Source organism: Vicia villosa, linkage group LG2 (assembly GCF_029867415.1).
Source record: "Vicia villosa cultivar HV-30 ecotype Madison, WI linkage group LG2, Vvil1.0, whole genome shotgun sequence".
Classification (NCBI taxonomy): Eukaryota; Viridiplantae; Streptophyta; class Magnoliopsida; order Fabales; family Fabaceae; genus Vicia; species Vicia villosa.
In genome coordinates, this window is record NC_081181.1 from 180410749 (window position 1) to 180431293 (window position 20545).

The window sequence follows — 20545 nt, forward strand, 5'->3', positions numbered from 1 at the left end:
TTTTAAACCGATTTTTTTCTTACTTTTGAACCGTGACTGACTGCCAATGAAGATCCATTTTAGTCTCTCACAAATAAGGGAGAGTCCAAATTAGTCCCTGAGAAAAAAAGTCCCTATTTAATCCCTTACAAATTTTAACTAAGTCATGTTAGTCTCTCTTTTAATATTTTTTTTCAAACAATTTTTTTCCTTTTTTAAACCGTAATTGGACTCCTATTTGACGACTGTTGATTTGAAATTATTTGTGAAGGGATTGTAGATAAATCATCGTGATACCACGATGTTCATTTTTTCATTAGTCAATGAATTTACCGGGCTCTGACTCTAATTGAAACATATAAAGAGAAGCTTGAGACTCAGATTATGAAAGATCAGAATCTGATGACTCAAATTCTAAATGATAAGATTATGATGTCTCGCAAGTAGGTAATCCAACTTCTGGTGGAAACTCACTCTAAAGAACATGTGCAAAGGAACTTAACCTCTGACCCATACTCAATTTCTGAAAGCAGGTTTATCTTGTCAAGTTCAGTCACATTTTAAAAATAGAAAAAAAAAATCGTTTGAAAAAAATATTAAAAAGAGGGACTAACATCGCTCAATTAAATTTTGTAAGGGATTAAATAGAGACATTTTTTCTTAGGGACTAATTTGAACTTTTTTTTTTGAATGTCTAAAATGGAACTTCATTAACAATCCAATCACGGCTCAAAAGTAAAAAAAAAAAAAACAGTTTAAAAAAAAATATTAGTAGAGAGACTAACATGACTCAGTTATTTTTTTTAAGAGATTTAATAAGATTTTTTTTTCAGGAACTAATCTGACATCTGCAGTTTTTGTGAGGGACTAAAATGAACATTCACTCTTAAATTTTATACATTTGTATTTCACACTTGTTTATTAATGAGAAATAAAAATTACTTTCAATTAGTAATTAATTTTATGTTACGGTTTCAACACTTTAATATATTTTTAAAAAGTTACTCGTTAAATTGAAGTAATTTATTTTTTTAAGGTGAATTCTTATCTACATAACTCAAAAAGTTGGGTAAGGTTACTTCCTTTGTAAAATATTTTGAAAACAACAAATTTGTAGTATTTTAATAAATAATTAAATGTATTAATTGAGATGGAATCATGTGATTTGTTGAAGGTACACTACCCAACTTTTTGTGATAATATCATTAAAAAAATTTATAATTTTTTAATAAATGATGAAACCGATTTAGTAATTATAATATGTTACAAATTTCTCTTTCAATTAAATTACTAAAAATGCAAGTAGAAAGCTTGCTATAAACATGGGCCATGTTTATTAGAATTAATCATTGAGTACTAGACTAGTTTCCTATGCAGGCCGCCTATAACTGATAAAAAGTCTGGTGTTTGCAATAGTCAATTTTTGGATACAAATTTTTCCTTTGTCCAAAATAGTGATAGTCCACATTGAAAGCCTCTGCAGAAGACTCCTTTGGACAAAAAAAGATACAACATGCAAGAAAGCTCCCATTTCTTGGGGACAATACCCTCGTTCAGCTGGAGGCATGAATATTATAGCGCTTGGAGAGTGGAACCGTGCCACAAATGGCAAATTATTGTGGAATGTAATGGCAAAGAAGGATAAGTTGTGGAGCAGGTGGATCCACCTATACTACATAAAAAAGAAAGTGTGACCAACTATCAACCCGTCCCACCAGCTCGTGGATTTTGAAGGCCATGTTCAAGCACAGAGACATCTTAATACAATATGCACAATGACAAGCCTTCCAAACAACTGGAGCTTATGAAACCAGCAAAGTATACAAGATGCTAAGAGGAGAAAAACCCAGAGTCATATGGAGGATTCTTATGTATGCTAATAGAGCTAGACCACGATCTATGTTTACTTTGTGGATGGTGTGTCAGAATCGCCTGCCCACAAAGGACAGACTGACTCGGTTTGAAATCACTACAGATGGTAAATGTGTTTATTGTGGCCAGATGGAAACATATAACCATATGTTTTTTTACAGTGCAAAAACTAAGAGAATTTGGAGGCAGATACTCAACTGGATGAAGATTAGGCATAGCCCTGGTGAATGGACAGATGAAATGATTTGGTTTTGTCAGCAGACAAAAGGGAAGAGTAGCCGTGATAGACTGCTGAAACTTGCAGCCACTGAAATGATATATGCAGTGTGGAGCCATAGGAACAAGATTGTATTTCAACAAGGAAAAATTGAGGACCTAAGAAGCAAAGACGATCATTAACTACAAAACTCAGATAGACACCAAGCTGGTTAATTATTGTAATATGTTGTAGCAGTTTTGCTATAGTAGTTTTCCTTGTATGGTATAGGGCCCGTTTGTTTTCGCTTTTTTTAAAAATGATTTTTATAGTGTTACAAAATTTTGTGAAAAAAAATTTTATAAAGAAATTTTTTATAAAAGCTTTAAATGAAAATTTTGTTTGAATAGTTATTCTTAAAATGCGATTTTTAGGCATTTCATCTATTTATGGGGAAAAAATTTGGATATCAAAATTTCAAAAAATCACTTAATTTTGAAGCTATTTCAAATAGATTTTCATAAAAATCATTTTTGAAATACAACTTTTTGAAAAAATTGCGATTTTGACTAAATTTTGGTCTTCAATAATCTATGTTTATGTTATAAGATGTCAAAATTAGTGTTTCATTTTAGAAAAAACGAATATAAAAAAACTTGTAATATTTTAAAAAACGGTTTTGGAAAATCTATTTTCAAAAATACAAAGAAAAAATCTATTTTTTTAAAGTTGAAACAAACAGGCCCATAGTCATGTAGTAGTCTGGATCTTAGGATCGACATTTGTACTTAACTTGTTTTTTTGGAATAAAATTTTTTTATTTGCTCTAAAAATAAAAATTGATATCATTAAACAATTTCTCTAAATCTATAAATAATGATGCATTATAATTGGGTTCAAAATCTTATAAAAAGATATCACCCATACTAATGAATTTAAAGAATAATTATGAAATTATTTAATTTCATTATCATATTAGTATTATTTTGGAAATGGTGATAATGAAAGATTAAGAGTAGTAATTATGATAATAGAAAAGACAATTTATTTTTTGATACCGTTAATTATAAATATTACTAAACAATTAAAATTTTATTTATGTGTATTTCACCCTCATTTATTAATAACAATTAAAATATTATGTTGAGTTAATGATTTAATTTTAGATTTGATTGTTTTAACCCTTTCAAATATTCCGAATAAAGTTTTAGGTTATACATATAATTTAATTTATTGTTTTGCAATATAATATTTTTATCATTTATTAAATAGATCAATAAATAATTAAAATTTTATTTATTTCCATTTTACACTCATTTATCAATGGGAATTAAATATTACTTTCAATTAGTGATTTATTTTTATTTTTATTTTTATTTTTATTTTTAATCCTTTCAAATATTCTCAATAAATTACATGTTACATTGAAATAATTTAATTTATGGTTTTTAATGTGATCTTGTTACTGTTTTAAATAGATGATAATGGTAATTAAAAAGTTCATAATTTTTAATAGATGATGATGAAAATAATTTTTTTTCATCTTCACCATTAATTTTTTTTCAATCTAATGATTGAAAATAATTAATAAAGTTTTCTCTCTTCTCATTTAATTATTTATAACCATTAGAATGAAAATAATTAATGAGATGTGGAATAAGTTATATATATATATATATATATATATATATATATATATATATATATATATATATATATATATATATATATATATATATATATATATATATATATATATATATATATATATATATATATATATATATATATACACTAATAAGAGACTCGTGCTTTCGCACGGGTAAGTTCATTTATAGTTTAGATCATTTAATAATATGACTAATAACTATGGTATTTACAAATATTTTGTTGATTAAAATAAAAAGGAAATTGTGATAATAGTGATTCGTAAAATAATATTATTTTGATTATTAATAATAAAACATAAAATAAGCCGATAAAAATTTAATTAAGGGTTATTGTAAATCCATGTCAATGTGAAATTAATATTAAGTGTAGTGAGTATACAATGATGACTAATTATATATGTTAATTAATTTGAATTATGAATGAGAGGTGTTTTCATATATAATGTAGAAACTTTTTAAATATGATTATTTACATTATTGAGAATTTAGAGTACAATAATTAATAACTGCAAATATTAGAAAGATAATGTGGTGATAATGACCCGTGAAATAATTGATCACAGAAATAGTAGTTTGTTCAAATTCTACTATGCATGGAAAAGGAAAAGGTGAGTTATTTTATATTTTACTAAGATATTATTATGTCATAAGAATAAAAAGCACAAAGTAAATGTTAATGAAACTGGAATAATGGAATTCCAATGAAACCGAACTAAGTGATACAAACTTTAGATGTAACTAATTTTCTAAAAGGTCATGTGATGGACATGATCGAAGAAAAGCATAGCACAGGAAATCTTTTAGATAGGCACAAAAGAATTACCTTTATAGTGATGTATGATATGAAAAATGTGAAGTAAAGAAGTTTGAGTAAATTACATATATAAAATGGAAATTAACCATTTTAAAAAAAGTTTTACTAATAAGATATTAGTAGTATGAAAATTAGATTCTAAGTTAAATTAATGATCATAAAAAAGATTTAAGATAAGTTAGAAAAACAATAGAAAAATAGGGTCAAATATTGAATAAAATAATTGATGGTCCAACAACAATAGAGGATAACACGACCCATTATAAAATTCAATATTATAGCAATAGATGACCTAGATTGGCATAAAAATAAATTAAAAGAAGTGAATATGGGTCATTGAAGGTTAAAGAGTAATAAAATATATATTGTGTTGATAGTGACCCGTTAGATTTCATATGTTGTTTGAGAAGCAGATGTTTATGAAACTGTTTGTGAATCATTTTGGGATAACACACCTGAGAAAGAGCTTAACCGAACCACGTGAAAAGATATGAACTCAACCATGCTATACGACAACAATAGACAAAATCTGAGAAACTAAGAACATTAGAAATAGCAGTAAGTAGATAGCCACATTGTAGTTCATGTCATTTTTCTCTCAGTTTCCTGTTCACAAAGGTTTAATGATAAGTTATAGCAGGAATATTTAATGACTAGTTTGCATCTTGGAATATTTCTAAACAAAAAATAAAGATATGGAGAACTTGCAAAGAACTTGAAAAGAGAATTTGCATGGAGAACTTAAAAAGAAACAGCTGAGCATTGTGATGACAAAGGAGGAGCGGAAAGTGAAGTTTCCAGAGCCCGCTAATATCGGCTTTTGAGCAGGAACAGGCCTTTGCAGGCATGTATAACATGGTTAAAACGATTCCAGACCTGCATCGACTCATGAAGCTATCCTACAAATGAAACCACAAATATAAGTATCTTGCAACGTTAAAATATAGACTAAAACCATGACTGAACAATCCAATAACAGATATAAATTGGTATAAGAAACATTCAAAAACTATCATCATACATCACATACTCCCTTAAAAGATAGAAAGAACTATCATGTTATCTTTGTTAAATTCATGGACCAACTCTTCAATACCATCAAGGGAAGGTTCACTATGTACATGATCATCTAATGGCACCGCTACATGATTCGAATCATATAATTCTTGACATGGCCAGAAATCTGAAGGCAAAATAACATGATCATAAACATTTAGTTAAAACAGTTCACATAAACATATATGCTCACCACAACTGCTACCAAACCTACTCACCAAACTGCTACTAAATGGCAATCTAAAACGGACTGCCGAAAGCTAGCACAACCAGAATCTATATGATGCTACTAAAGGATGATGTTGTTGCCTTTGAGTGCTTGAGCCAGGTCTTGGACTTGTCTTTTGTTCTGAATATGGTCTCGGCAGCGTGATTTGGAAATTCTTTAGGACTTGTTTTTCTTATGGATTTGATGTTGCAGGTAGTTGTCTTTCCAACCAGTTCCACCATCACGGGAATCCACTCGAACGCATATTTGTCATCGGTGTTTGAGTTGATTTCGGTGTGGCCTTCCATAACTGTACAAAGACATAACAATTAGTGATCTTATTATCACAATGTTGTAAATTCTTGTTCTAGTTAAAATAGGAGACCGACCGTAAAATGTGAGAGGGGAAACAATAAATTAAAACCAACAAACAAAAACATGCAGAAAAATGAAGAAACCCTTTGATTAAAGAAGGCCTGCAGAGCGTAGAGAGAGAGAGAGAGGGTTTTTCAAAAACCAGGGACAAGGAGAAAGGAAATGTTGAAATGAAAAATGTGGAACTCGAAAATAACACACTCATTCATTTTGATTACCACTTAATGTATGGGAAACATACCGTATGAACGATTTGTCTTTCATTGATCTTTCTCTTTTGGTGGCATGTCATCTTTAAACCTGATGCACCATGGAAAATGAAAACATCAAATTCTTTTGGTGGCATGTCATTCTTTCGATTTAGAATGAAAAGAAAATCTGATACATTTCAAAACACTGAAGAGAAAATCTTTTGTCGGCAAGAAGATACACATTCGAAGAGAATAGATGACGGTGCCAAAAACAGTGGTGGTGGCGAGAAGAGATGACGGCGCCAAAAACAGTGGTGGTGGCGAGAAGAGATGACGGCGGCAAAACCATTGGTGGTGGCACGATGAGACGATGACAGAATACACGATGGTGGCGACGGCGAGAGGAATGATATCCTTCTTCCATGTTTCTAGATCTGAATCAGAATAGAGAGAGGAGTTTAGGGTTTGTTTTTTTTTTTATTCTATGGTTTCAGGGAAAAGAGAAGATGAGAGAGAGAACAAAAGTGAGAGGAAGAAGAGAGGGATAATTTTCAAATGAGCAATGTGGCCAATGATAAAGTGACAAGTGTGTGCTTCTTTGACATAGTGCAAACGATGAAGCTGTTTTGCAGAGGATTGGGTATCTATCAATTAGAGGGAAACCAAATGTGCTCAAAAGTGAAATGGAAGTACAAAACTTTTTAAAAGTGACCAATGAAAAGCACACAAATGGCATTGAACAATATTTATTTTGTTAATTACTTATATAGCCTTTTGTTAGTGTAAAAAATATTTGAAGGAAGGGTATATTAGTAAGATTGGGCAACATTATAGTATTGGGTAGATAGTTGATTGATAGTTGAATAGTTGAAGTGAAATGGAAGTACAAAACTTTTTAAAAGTGACCAATGAGAAGCACACAAATGGCATTGAGCAATATTTATTTTGTTAATTACTTAGATAGCCTTTTGCTAGTGTAAAAAATATTTGAAGGAAGGGTATATTAGTAAGATTGGGCAACATTATAGTATTGGGTAGATAGTTATATATATATATATATATATATATATATATATATATATATATATATATATATATATATATATATATATATATATATATATATATATATATATATATATATATATATATGGGTTTTGCTACAATAGACCCACTTGTTTTTATGAAGGTCTATTTTAGCAACATGCACCTTAGGGTGCATTTAAGTATTATTTTTTAGTTAAAACTTACTAAAACACATCTTCATAAAATTAAGTGGGTGTATTATAGCAAACCCCTGTGGAATTTGCTATAATACACCCATTTATTTTTATGAAGGTCTATTTTAACAACATGCACCTAATTTTTTTTAAAGAAAAAGCTAGTTGTTCTTGGCCGGATTGGTGTGTCGATCCGAGACCTTTTCTTAATTGACTTGTTGGCCCTTTGAATTTTGGAAGGTTGTTTCCATGTGGGTTTGGTTTATTTTTCTTGTAATCTTGGGTTAAGCACCCCTAGTGCTTTTTAATATATCCCTTTGCTTATCAAAAAAAAACTATTTTGTAATTAAAGCTTGCTAAAATAGACCTTCATAAAAACAAGTGGGTCTATTGTAGCAAAACCCTATATATATATATATATATATATATATATATATATATATATATATATATATATATATATATATATATATATATATATATATATATATATATATATATATATATATATATAATATGTTACGAATTTTTCTTTCAATTAAATTACTAAAAGCGCACAAATAGATATTATTAAACAATTTCACTAAATTTATATTAAATAATGCATTATAATTTGGTTACAAAATCATATAAAAATATATCACACCCATACTACATAAACATTTGAAAAACCATTTGAAAAACCATATGAAATAAGAAGAACCTTGAAGTAACACAAAAATGATGGAATAGGTGTTGATCTATATATCCTTGCCAAAAAATGAATATTGTGGGTTGAATTTGACTACTTTGAGTATGAAAAATAAGGCTCGCATTAAAGACCCCTATGATCGCGCACGACATTTGTTTGCCTATTGCACGTTATGAATTTAAAAATCTACATGATTATGATTTTTTAATATTTTGTAAGATAAGGTTTTATGGGAGGTGGGAGATTGAGTGTGATGTGAGATATTAAGGTTGGAAGCAAAAAGATGAGTATGGATTTTCAATATTAAGTAATAGTAAGTTTATGAGAGGTGGAAGATTGAATGAAAGGTGTATTGATGTTGGTAGTTGATAAGTGTTAAATTGTAGTTATTTTTTTTATATAGTTTTGCAGCACTTATAGTCTCTTTTTCCTCAACTTGTATGTGAATGCGTACGTTTTTGTTATATTTGTACATATTATCTATTCTTCGAGTTTTCGATTCATTTATGTACCGTTTGATACTTTTTATCTCTTTTGTAGGTATTCATTCATAATTGGATTATCGAGTAATAAGAGTCAAAGGCTAAGCTTCAAGAATACAATATTTTGCTATTTATCAAAGAACAAGGCTCAAATAAGGATGATAAAAATCATCAAGTTGGTTGCCATTTAGTCATTTTTAGATAGGGCATTGAATAAGCTTTCTAACGCTTCGAACCGAGCGCAAATCGGAATTACGGTTCTCAAGTTATAGCAAAAACAAAATTTGATTTTTTTTAAGTTGCACTAGAGTTTGCTTGTCAAGTTTTTGCTACCGCTAAGCGAGATCTACTGGCAGAATTGTATATTTAAGGCAAAAACACGTTTTTTTAGGTATGGATTGAGTATTTTTTTAGTCCCAACACCATCACCTTCATTCTTTGATGAGAGAAGCTCAAAAACAACAATGGATCATGCATCTTGATGATTATGAGGTGAATTTGCTTCAATCGGTGTTGACAACCCGAGAGATTCCGGTTTATCTTTTCTCTTCTCTATGTATTTTCCATTTGTTAGGTTTGTTTGTATATTTACTCTGAACATATGTATATTTATCGCTCATGGTGTTGTATAAAGCTTGCTTTATAAATCAAACTTGTTGTATTCCTTGATCTTTTTGCATTTATGTTTGGATTTGTGTTGTTATAGACATATACCTCACAAATCTTGAGTGAGGATGGATATCTATTAGTTTCTAGATGCTAGAGATAAATTTAGAGTTAATATTCACGGTGGGTATTGAAGCTTAAGGCTTCTGTGTTTGAGTTTCGCGTGACAGATCGTCGACGCGAGAATAATGATGTTCTCACAACTTTGTATTAGAGATAACCTGAGTTGTGATATGTCTCGTTGGTGCTACAGATATGAACACTACTGTGAGAGATACGTGATGAGTTTGACGAGTATTGTAGGTTTAGTGCAACTGATCGATAGGTTTAAGTTTGTGACGAGTAGTTTAAATTCATGCCTTATAAGTTTCTTCTCTCCAAAGAATGCATTTATTTTCTAGTTCATACGTTTTTACTTTAACCCATTCAAATCTAAACTCATTAACGCGATAAATTTTCGAATAAAAATTCGATAGCACTAATCTCTGTGGAGATGATAAATTCACGGAATAATATTTCCAAATCTTTTGTTGCTGGCCCTCTACCACTTCAACAGTAGTAAATAGATGGTTATGGATTTTTAACATTATGTAACAGAAGGTTTCATTAGAGAGGTGATAGATTGAGGTTGGGTGCAAAGAGATGTTTAGAAACGTCACATCTGATTTTTAATGATGTGACAATATTTGATTTAAATGGCATGATGTGGCAATATTTGATTTAAGTGGTATGATGTGTTAGGATTTTGTTTTAATATATATATATATATATATATATATATATATATATATATATATATATATATATATATATATATATATAACCCAACCAACTGACTTTAGTAGGAGAGACCAAAAATATACATGAAAAATTTTAAAGAGATCATTCTTTAAAAAAATATATTTTGAGACTAAAAACGAAATCTATAATATTTATTAGGACAAAAAATATATTTAACCCTTGAATTAATAGAGAACTATTTAACCATCTCTTATTTCATTTTTCTTTTTTCATTTGCTCAACCATACTTCCTAAGATGAAGTGTGATGCACTTTTTACTTTTAACTAGTAACAAACTCGTACATCTGCACGCGTTTTGGTTTGGTACACGCATTTGTTTATATAATATATTTATTTTAAATCAAAAATTAATTTTGAATCAAAATTTTTGGATCATAAATACCATTTTTCATATATAAAAATATTTCGATCAATAATAGATTTCTTTTTCCGTATACAAATATTATTTATGTTTAGATATCATTTAAAAAAATATTTGGATCAATAGTAAATTTTATATAAAAATATTTAAATTAATAAATTTGTTCCCATATATTATTTTTGAATCAAATTTTTTAGATCACAATTACCATTTTTCATATATAAAAATATTTAGAGGTAAACAAATTTTTTGGTAAGTAGAGTGTGATACAAAATTATGAATAGGAAAGTTGAAAGGACAACATAATAAATTATTAGTAGTAGTGGTAATGAATTTAACTTCCTGTATCACTGTGCTTATTCTACTCTTCTTTTTCTTTCCTTTCTCCAAAGTATTTATTTATATTTTGTAGAAGTGGTGAGTGAAGACAATGAGAATATGTTTTATATATCTATATGGTATATAACTCAATAATATACTAAAAAGTTTTTTCTCTTCTTTCTACTAATAGTATAGCATCGCTCGTTATGGAAATTGCTCCAATATTACAACTGTATCTATTATATGATAATGCTTCTTACCCATAAAAAGATTCTGTATTACTTCCATTTAATAAATCCCATTGTCTAGTGTGATTTCATAAGACTATATATTTTTCCTTGACATTTCAAGGTTTAAATTTTGTCATAAAACTATATGCGAACCTCATTTTTGTAGCTTATGCAATTATATATGTGTGCTAGTTCTGTGACTTCAACAAGTAGGTCGAGATATGTTCCATTTTCATGTTTAGGTTCGATGTGGAGCATTTTCTCATGCATGATTGGATTGATGTCGAAGTAAAATTCTATTTGTACCATCACATCATTTGTTTTAGATTTTTTTCCATGTGATGTTTGTGATGTAGTGTGATATTTCCAAGGTACTCTAATGAGATTTTGTGTCCATTCTCATTTTTTCTAGTATAATTGATTCCTTAATAGGTTGAGGATGATCTTGTTGGTTGATTTGTCCTGCATGATTGTTTGTGGATGTTCCATTAAGAAAAAATTCAACTTAATGTGGAGGTTGATACAAAAATCTTGGAACCCCTTGACTAGTGAATTGAATTTAGGCTATCTATGATGATCAATTATGGGAGACCCTGTTTGCATATAACATTCTCCTAAAATCAAAGGAAACTATAATTCTAAATGTTGTGCAGGTAACTGTGGTTTTGATAATGACAAGGAGAATAAAGCAAAATTTTCTTTAGTATCTTCAAGGAAGAAAAAGAATTGAAGAAAATATAAAAGCGAGAATGTTTTGATATCTGGCACAAAGAAAATCAAATGTTAAGAATAATATCCAATAAAGTTAAGTTTATGCAAGATCGCATGTGATCCTATATCTTAGTCATTTTTATGTGTTTAGGATTATTAGTTCGTAGTAAGTGTGAGTAGCTCAAAGTACAAAGTATACACACATGCACTTAAATCCTTTTCTAAAAACTTCATATGCTTTGAAAATATTCTTTAAAATGATTTTGGCCCAAGAATAACCGATTAAGAAGCATACTTAATCAATTAGGAAGTGAAAATTCGCTCTCTAATCAATTAGAGCATTTGTCTAATCGATTAATGAGCGAACTTTTCCTATAATAAATTAAGAAGCCTCTTAATCAAGTAGGCTCCAAGGCTGGCACTTTATTTCTTAATAAGATAGGTCATGTTCGATTAGCCTTGCTAGCTAATCGATTAGGGAACGACTCCAACCCAAAATTCTTTCCTTCTTATCCAAATCTTTTCCTATGTAAAAAGGACTTGTTTTCACTTTGATACAACACAAGAAATCTGAAATATCACTCTTTTCTCCTAATCACACTCATCTAAAAAAAATTTAACACTTAGAATTATTTTAGTGTTGAGATAGCGAAATTATTATAAAGGTCTCATGTTGAACTTATGTAAAAGCTTGGTGTAGGAAGGTTTTAAGCTGATCATATGATAAAAGCTCAAGTATTTAGTAGAACTCTCAAAGAGAAATCTTTAAGAAATAGAGTAGAATGTGTGGTTTAAGGTCAAACTAAAATTATATTTTAATGGTTCCGATTGTAAAGATCATTGATGTTATCCAATATTAAATACGTACTTTAAATCTTAACTTTGAAAGCTAGTTTAAAGGATGAGGGTACTTATAAACATACACAACAACTCAAAAATCTTATTAATAACTAATAAGAAACTCTTAAACAAATTATGGGGAAAATAGCACGAAGTTTAGGGCAAGAGAAAGATCTAGGAAAGATCTTAGACATACAAGATGGCGAATTAATATCACAGAAAACTATAAAAAAAAATTATGAAAATGAGTTGATTTTGATAACAAGATTTAACTAGAAACAAATTAAATAAAGCAACATGAAAATTGGAGAAGAGGAGCACGAAATTTAGGACAACTTTGACACATGATTTTCTTTTTCATTGATGTGATAAATCATGTGCATGAAATTTAGCACCTTATCATAAAGTTGAATTCTCATTTGTAAAAGATATATTATTTAATAGTGAAGCAAAATTCTTCATTCTCCCCTATCCAATAAGACAAAGACAAGCTAACGATTCTTCCATTAAAATGTGACATGAAAATTGATCCGTTATAAACATCAAGCATTCTATATACAATATAGTATCCAACATGTTCCCCTTAACCATTTTGAATAATACAAATTTGATACTTTAAATAGACACCTTTTCTCAAAATAGCCAAAACATTCATGGAATCTTTCTTTATTCTTCTAAAACCAGGCCAAGTTCATTATGTTATGGTGCCTATAAATTACTTCAAAACCTCATTTCCCAAATATATTAGAGCATATATTTTTTCTTACATTTGCAACTCATTGTGATTGATTATAATGTCTAGGCAATTAGAACCACTTACTGTGGGAGGAGTGATAGGAGAAGTTGTTGACATTTTTAATCCAAGTGTGAAAATGAATGTGACATATTTAACCAAGCAAGTTGCAAATGGTCATGAGTTCATGCCTTCTATTGTTATCAACAAACCTAGGGTTGAGATTGGTGGTGATGACATGAGGTCTGCTTATACTTTGGTAAGTTACTTAACTATTCGATTTTTTTATCATATATTACATATCTTACATATATGAAAAACATGTTCGTTTTGCTGATGACTAAAGGAAAAAAAACCTAACTAATTATCTTTGTCAGTATGTTTTTTTTAAATTGAAAGTTCAAATGACCAAACTTTCGAGTCATGATTCAATCTATTTAACTAAGAGTAAATTGAATGATAAATAAATAACAATATATTTATAAAATAATACTAATAATCTGGTTGAACCAAGTGTGGTCAAATGAATGAGTCTTTCGGGTCATGGTTCATTGTTTGAACAAACAAGTTTGATCTGGTTTTTAAAACATTATCGTAGAGGTTAAAACCTGAGACATAAATATCCATGTGTTTTTATATATTTATACTAACGCACATGAACTTGTAGATCATGACAGACCCAGATGCTCCTAGTCCTAGTGATCCATATTTAAGGGAACATCTTCACTGGTTTGTATATTCAAAACTCTCTCTCTCATCTCTTTGTTTTTTTTTTTGTATCATCAAATTTCTTTTATAAATAAACTTGGTGTCCTCAAATTTTCAGGATGGTTACAGATATTCCAGGCACCACAGATGTCTCTTTTGGTTAGTCTCTTTCTAAGAATAACCTTACACTCTATAATATTTTCTACGGTCTTTTTTATAAGAGATACTTTAGTCGAAAAAAATTGATGTATCTGATCCATATAAGTTGAAAGAATGATTGTTTTATTAACTTTGATGCAGGAAAGGAAATTGTTGAGTATGAGAATCCGAAACCTGTAATAGGAATCCATAGATATGTCTTCGTCTTGTTCAAGCAAAGAGGGAGACAAACAGTGCGAGCTCCGAATTCTAGAGACCAGTTCAGCACAAGGAGATTCTCTCAGGAGAATAGCCTTGGCCTACCTGTTGCTGCAGTTTACTTCAATGCTCAAAGAGAAACTGCAGCAAGAAGAAGATGATGATCAATTCCTAATGCTGCAGTGAGGACGAACTGCAGTGAATAAAACTTGTTATAGCTTATTTTGATTTATTTTCCTATGGTTTTTATGAGGGCTTGTTAATTTTGAATAAAGATAGATTTTTGTTGAAATCTCTATCACTTCTCATTTTTGTATGTCTGTTTCTTTGGAGGCAAGGTATTGACAATCCGTTTGAGGTCGTTATGTAGATTGTAACATCAAAGCTTATGCGCGGTGAAGCAACTTTGAAGACGGATAGAAATAGTGTGAGAAAAACTTCTCCTGCTAAATCTAACTGTCATCACAACTGCTACACCGTCTAGTTGTGAGATTTTTTTTTTAAAAATTTTGATGTTTTTGCGAGTGCATTGCAGCCGCAACTATAGTCTGCAGTTGCGACTGGTACAGTGTAAAAGGAACCTTAGAGATAGTGTACAAGGAACCTTAGAGTTAGGTGTGTCTTTAAAAGTGGCACATATTCTTGATGTACTTCTGTTTTGTATTATTAGTAAGTTTATTGAAGTTGTGGACCAAGCTCAAACACAACTTTATGATTGGTTTTCTCTATATGAAACACGAAAACCAGAAACACGACAACGACGTATGTTGCAATGACACCAGAAACACGATACCAACATTGCCACTAATAATAATTTTAAAAATGAATAAATTAAACATAATCACAAGTGTCAGTTTCGGACACGGACAGAGACACATATTCCTACAGAGATGTCGATGCTACAAAACAAATGCTACAAAACAGAACAATCCCTTAAATATATATTCATATCATTATATAAATAGAAGTGAAGGACAAAATATATGATTGCTCAATTATATTGTCTTCAAAAAGTGTGACTTGGGTGGTCACAGAAAAATCCAAGGTACCAAATGCACAATTCCTAAAGATGGTTGAATCTTCTATTCACATTCACTGTGACTTAAGTTTAAGTTCAAAATTATTCAATAAATTTGACAGTTCTATGTAACCTTGCAACCATATTATTATACAAAAGAACCTCTTACTAATACTAATCTCATACATGTGCCTATTCAATCAATCAAGCATTTATTTCTGAATTACATTGATTCTCTCTGCTGCAACTTCTTCTACCCCAAAACATATTCGAACACGTAGTTTTCACCAGTTTTGGTCCTTCCATTTTATCTTGATCAGTTGTCGAAGATTGTGAGTGACGAGGCGATTCGTCTTGAGTTTCATCTTCCCGGGGTTCAAATGGTGGACAAGGACCGTCGTTGCAGGTACATAGAGGAATTGCTACGGATGGAAACGGTGTACAGGTGACAGGACAAAGCATCTCGGAAGAAACAGAAGCTACCCGGTTTCTTCGAATTTCCGGTGTAGTATGTGAGAGAGAGGTTTGATCTACGTCACGTGGATGCTGCATGCAGGGAGTACACATGCTGAGTGACACGTGTAATTTGTTTTCTTTCGGTTGGAAACTTGGTAACTTGACGAAAGAGATAATTCCATGTCGACAAAGGGGGCAAGGGATAGAACCAGGAGGGCCATGCATTTCAGAAGAAACATTGGTTGTAGAGCAAAGATAGAGTGCACATCTTACGCAAAGCTCGTGCATACATCCTGCATGGAAAAATGTTGAGATCGGTTATTACTAAACACGGCCGCATCTTCGACGAACTCAAATTTAAGGATGAAGTGTAAGCCTTTGACAAACGACTTTGATATTCAGAAGTTAGAATACAGTACCTTCGGCAGCTACTGAACATGGCTTCTCGAGGCAGACAGCACAGAAGTCGATCTCATTAGAGGAGGTTGTTGGTGGTTGCAATCCACATTCTCTGCAGTAATTCAAATCAATCTTACTTCCATTTGCATTGGGAGAAGTTAAAAGAGAAAATCAATATAATACAATTTTACATTTCTACAGACTTAAAATTGATATTGGTAAGTTTGACGGTTCCTAATTAGAATTGATTTTGTCTCTAAAATTGATTCTAACGTAAGATTAATAGTTTTTGCCTCTAAACGTGAATTTTACATTCAAATTAATCGTTCAACTCACTTTCACGTGAATGTATTTGAACAAAAATCATTTCACTATAAACTCGCTTTTAACCAAAGTAGTCATTCCCGGATAGAGGCGCAGAGCGGCTGACCCCAAAAGCGGGATAGCGGATAGCGGAATGACCACTCTATTTGATCATTTTTTGAAAAAATTACATATAATAATTATAAACATATATTTGATGGAAACTTAAACAAATAACTCAACTCATAAAATATTCATAAATTAAAGCACAGTCACACATGACTCTTGAAGTGGATAACCGACTATGAACAAAGGTTAAGGTTGAGTCTCAACTAAAAATTTGATTGAAAAACCTAAAATTACCCTTAAAAGTTAAAACATTGTAAATTTAAGGGGGTAATTTCAGTTTTTTAGAGGGGGAAAGAATAGCGGGCCAGAAACCACTCCGGACCGAGAACCGCTCTGCTCCACTATCCCGCTATTTACCCTATAGCGGCCGCTACAGTGTTTTGCACCGCTAAGGCTCTTCCCATAGCGATCGGCCTCCGCTCCGCTATAGTGGGATAGCGCCACATTAGCCTCTAGTGACTACTCTGCTTTTAACTAAAATCAATTCAATTAAAATCAAGTTTCGCCTTCGTAAGACCAAACACACACTCCACCTGTTTCGACCAAAAAACGATTCTGCACGGGTACAGACTCTGATATAATCACAAAGATCACACAATTGTATGATCCTACAAGCTGGATCTCGATTTTGACTAGCATGATACACATCTATTTCTCACATCTTCCCAAAACTCATTTCTTTTATCCTAGTTACAATTCCCAACGTTTTGCTACATTATTTCTACAGCTGTCCGTTTCCTTTGTGATTTTCTTTATATAGATTTATTGACATTAAAAATACCTGGCTATGTTGAGCACGCTCATGAGGGGCAATGATAAATAATTTGAAGTAGGGAACGATGACACTACTGTATCAGAACTAGGTGCCAACAACGGCTCAAGCCAATGACGCCCCCACATCCTAGCAACATCAAGTGGAAGCCACCTGAGGGAAAATTCAAATCTGTATAGTTATGTTTTAGAGTAAGCAAACTTTATACTTGAATTTCCATTCACAATATCTTACCCGTTGCAGTTCAAAGCCATTCGAGTTGCACCTTTGGCAAGGAGGATCTGAAAAAATAAGAGCACTATTAACAGATCCATGCCATGTTTTTACATCAGCAATAAGCTGTTCCCATGAAGAGCTTATGGAATAAGCTGAAAACAGCAGCTTAAGAGCATGTCATATTGAATATCACACGTCAGCGTTAGAGGTATTCTTACCTGGCAGCATTTTAAGTTTCCACCACAAGCGGCATAATGCAATGGAGTGCTTCCAGCCCCTATATCAATGTGCATTGGTAATTTTCAGGAAGGATGGGAGAAAAACAAGCACATACTTTACCATCATATTAAACAAAAGATTTACCTATTAAATCCATTGACGTTCCATAATGATATGTTGCAGCTGACACATTTGCATTAAGATCAAGTAGCAGTTGTACGCAATCGAAATACCCGTTCAATGCAGCCATGTGAAGTGCAGTAATACCAGCATCAGCCGTCTTGTTTACAAACTTGGACAACGTACTGCACTGGAATGAATTAAATAAATAGCAAGAATATAACATACAGAAATTAAAACTATATTGTATAGTCGGTAATGTTCTAAATTGTACTCTGCAACCGCAATTTCAATTGAGAATTCACTGGGATGAAATGAAATTCACTATACTCTTTTGAGAATTACACAATGAAGAGGAATGGCAGACCTTTGTTCGTTTTTTCTTTTCGTATTTGATCCATCACTCACGTCAGCATCCGCGCTAGCATGTAGAGTTTCATAAGGAACACTTGGAACGAAGTCAGCCACAACAAGTCTAATGCATCTAACATGCCCACTGACAGCTGCAAAGTGAAGAGCTGTCCTCCCACTAAGATAATCTGCTTTCATAACCTGTTATTGAATCTAGTTAGTCTCGACATGGTTATCAGATATACATGCAAGTTGTATCTCAACTCCTTACAAAACTGAACGGAATTGATATGAATCTCCAGTGTGTATCTAATTTGGACATGATTCGAAAGATAGATAATCTAATTCACAATTTGAATCCTGATTTGATAAGCATAATTCACAAAATGAAAATATGCTTAAACACAAAATTCCAATTCCCGCACAACACGTGGTTTCAACTATCAACCCTGTGACTTGTATCGTTCCAATTTTATCAGAGATATCATCATATAACTGAAAGTGTGAGAAAATGGATGACAATACTCACATTGCATCGGTAGAGCATAAGGGTCTGTACAACTTCCCAATGACCATGTCTACAAGCTTGCATCAAAGCTGTCTATAAATCAAGGATCAAAATAAGCCAAAATTAAAAATCTTATTTAGAAAATCATATTCTTAACCAATGCGCCATATATACGTAACGAAACGGAAACTAAGATACATCAATAAAAAGCTTTTGAAAGCTTCACATTATCATGCTGACATCTTTGAAACAAGAACCAGATCCATCATCTGTCAAGAATCATAATGCACACACAAGCTATAGACAGTTAATCACGGTTTAAGTGTGGCAAATCAAATAGAAACCCTATTTTGTCATGGTTTAACCGTGACAATTATTTTATGAGGCCCTTTTCAGCCACAGTTCAAACGTGTCAAATTTTGAACCCTGTGCGATAATCCGCCTTGCACGTCCTCAATTACGGCCCTAGGTATAGATTATAGAATCACACTCTCAAAGTAGTTAGGTGGACCAAAATGAAATGTGATAAAAAAAAAATCCCTTTTATGTTACAGACACCTCAACACGACCACGATTGAGGCCGCATCTTTTGCATTTGACCGCGATTCTTCACAATATCAAAGATTGTGACACAGCCGCGGCCCCGTAACTATGATCATATCATGCAAATTAGTCAAATCAAACACTATAACAGTAAAACTCAAACCAAACAAGCCACAAAAAAAATGAAAACTATACCTGCCCACAATAATTTCTTGAATTCACATCAGCTCCCTTCTCAAGCAACAATGCCACAATCTAACAAACACAACAAAAGACCAAAACATTGATTGATGAAAATAATTCAAACAAAAAACATATACTTTAAAACAAAAAAAGGGTAGAATTGTGAAACCTCGTTATGACCCTTGGAAGCTGCAAAATGAAGAGGTGAATTGAGACCACCAAAGGTTGAGTATTTAGCAAGACCAGGATTGAATTCCAGAAGCATCTTTGCTTCAACCAAATCACCATCCCTCGCCGCAGACACCAATCTCTCGCCAGAAGCTGAACACCCAAAAGAATTTCCCATCTTGATGAAAGAAAAACAATGGTGGATTCAGAAAATAAATAATGGGGTGTTTATGATTTGAAGAAAAATGAAATCTTTGGGTTTAATTATTGATGGTGATGTAGCAGCAGCAGAAGAATGAAGGTGAAAAAATTGGAACTTGGAATGGTGGTGGAGTTGTTTTTTGTGTGAGGAAAAAAACATAGGGAAAATTGGAATGAAGGTTCACTTTACCTTCTTTATGTTCTTTTCTTCTTTGTGTCTGTTCCTTTGACTTTTTTGTTTGTTGTTGTTTACTCTAATTTTATTAAAAAAATACCACTAAAAAAATATAAAATCTTAAATAATTCTACTATTTCAATTTCAATATTCTAGTTCAAAAAACAAAAAACCAAATTTCAATTTTCAAGACTATGTTAATTATTTAAACAATAATTGATAACTAAAATATAATATTTATTTTAATATTTTAAAATTAAATATAATTTTTTTCTTTTTTATAATATATATAATAAAATTAC

General features: G+C 31.3%; 3 protein-coding genes and 1 long non-coding RNA gene across 4 annotated transcripts; 2 read left to right on the forward strand and 2 right to left on the reverse strand.

Annotated features, from left to right (window-relative positions):
- Window positions 1-1806: 1806 nt before the first annotated feature.
- Window positions 1807-2250, forward strand: LOC131650776 (uncharacterized). The gene has a single exon (XM_058920482.1). It carries the CDS (start codon window positions 1807-1809, stop codon window positions 2248-2250), a length of 444 nt encoding a protein of 147 aa, XP_058776465.1.
- A 3320-nt stretch (window positions 2251-5570) lies between these two features.
- Window positions 5571-6897, reverse strand: LOC131647577 (uncharacterized). The gene is made up of 3 exons (XR_009297869.1): window positions 6412-6897; window positions 5806-6105; window positions 5571-5714 (listed from the first exon to the last, which is right to left on the reverse strand). It is a non-coding gene; the product is annotated as an uncharacterized LOC131647577 (long non-coding RNA).
- Window positions 6898-13445: 6548 nt separating this feature from the next.
- Window positions 13446-15175, forward strand: LOC131647578 (CEN-like protein 1). Its single transcript, XM_058917461.1, has 4 exons — window positions 13446-13676; window positions 14085-14146; window positions 14244-14284; window positions 14426-15175. Exons 1-4 carry the CDS (start codon window positions 13479-13481, stop codon window positions 14641-14643), a joined length of 519 nt encoding a protein of 172 aa, XP_058773444.1. The 5' UTR covers window positions 13446-13478; the 3' UTR covers window positions 14644-15175.
- Window positions 15176-15455: 280 nt separating this feature from the next.
- LOC131653147 (E3 ubiquitin-protein ligase XBAT33-like) lies at window positions 15456-20272 on the reverse strand. Its single transcript, XM_058923225.1, has 10 exons — window positions 19869-20272; window positions 19712-19771; window positions 18995-19066; window positions 18482-18666; window positions 18139-18299; window positions 17994-18052; window positions 17794-17840; window positions 17569-17712; window positions 16376-16467; window positions 15456-16249 (listed from the first exon to the last, which is right to left on the reverse strand). The coding sequence occupies exons 1-10, from the start codon at window positions 20043-20045 to the stop codon at window positions 15705-15707; spliced, it is 1542 nt and encodes a 513-aa protein (XP_058779208.1). The 5' UTR covers window positions 20046-20272; the 3' UTR covers window positions 15456-15704.
- Between the last annotated feature and the right edge of the window lie 273 nt (window positions 20273-20545).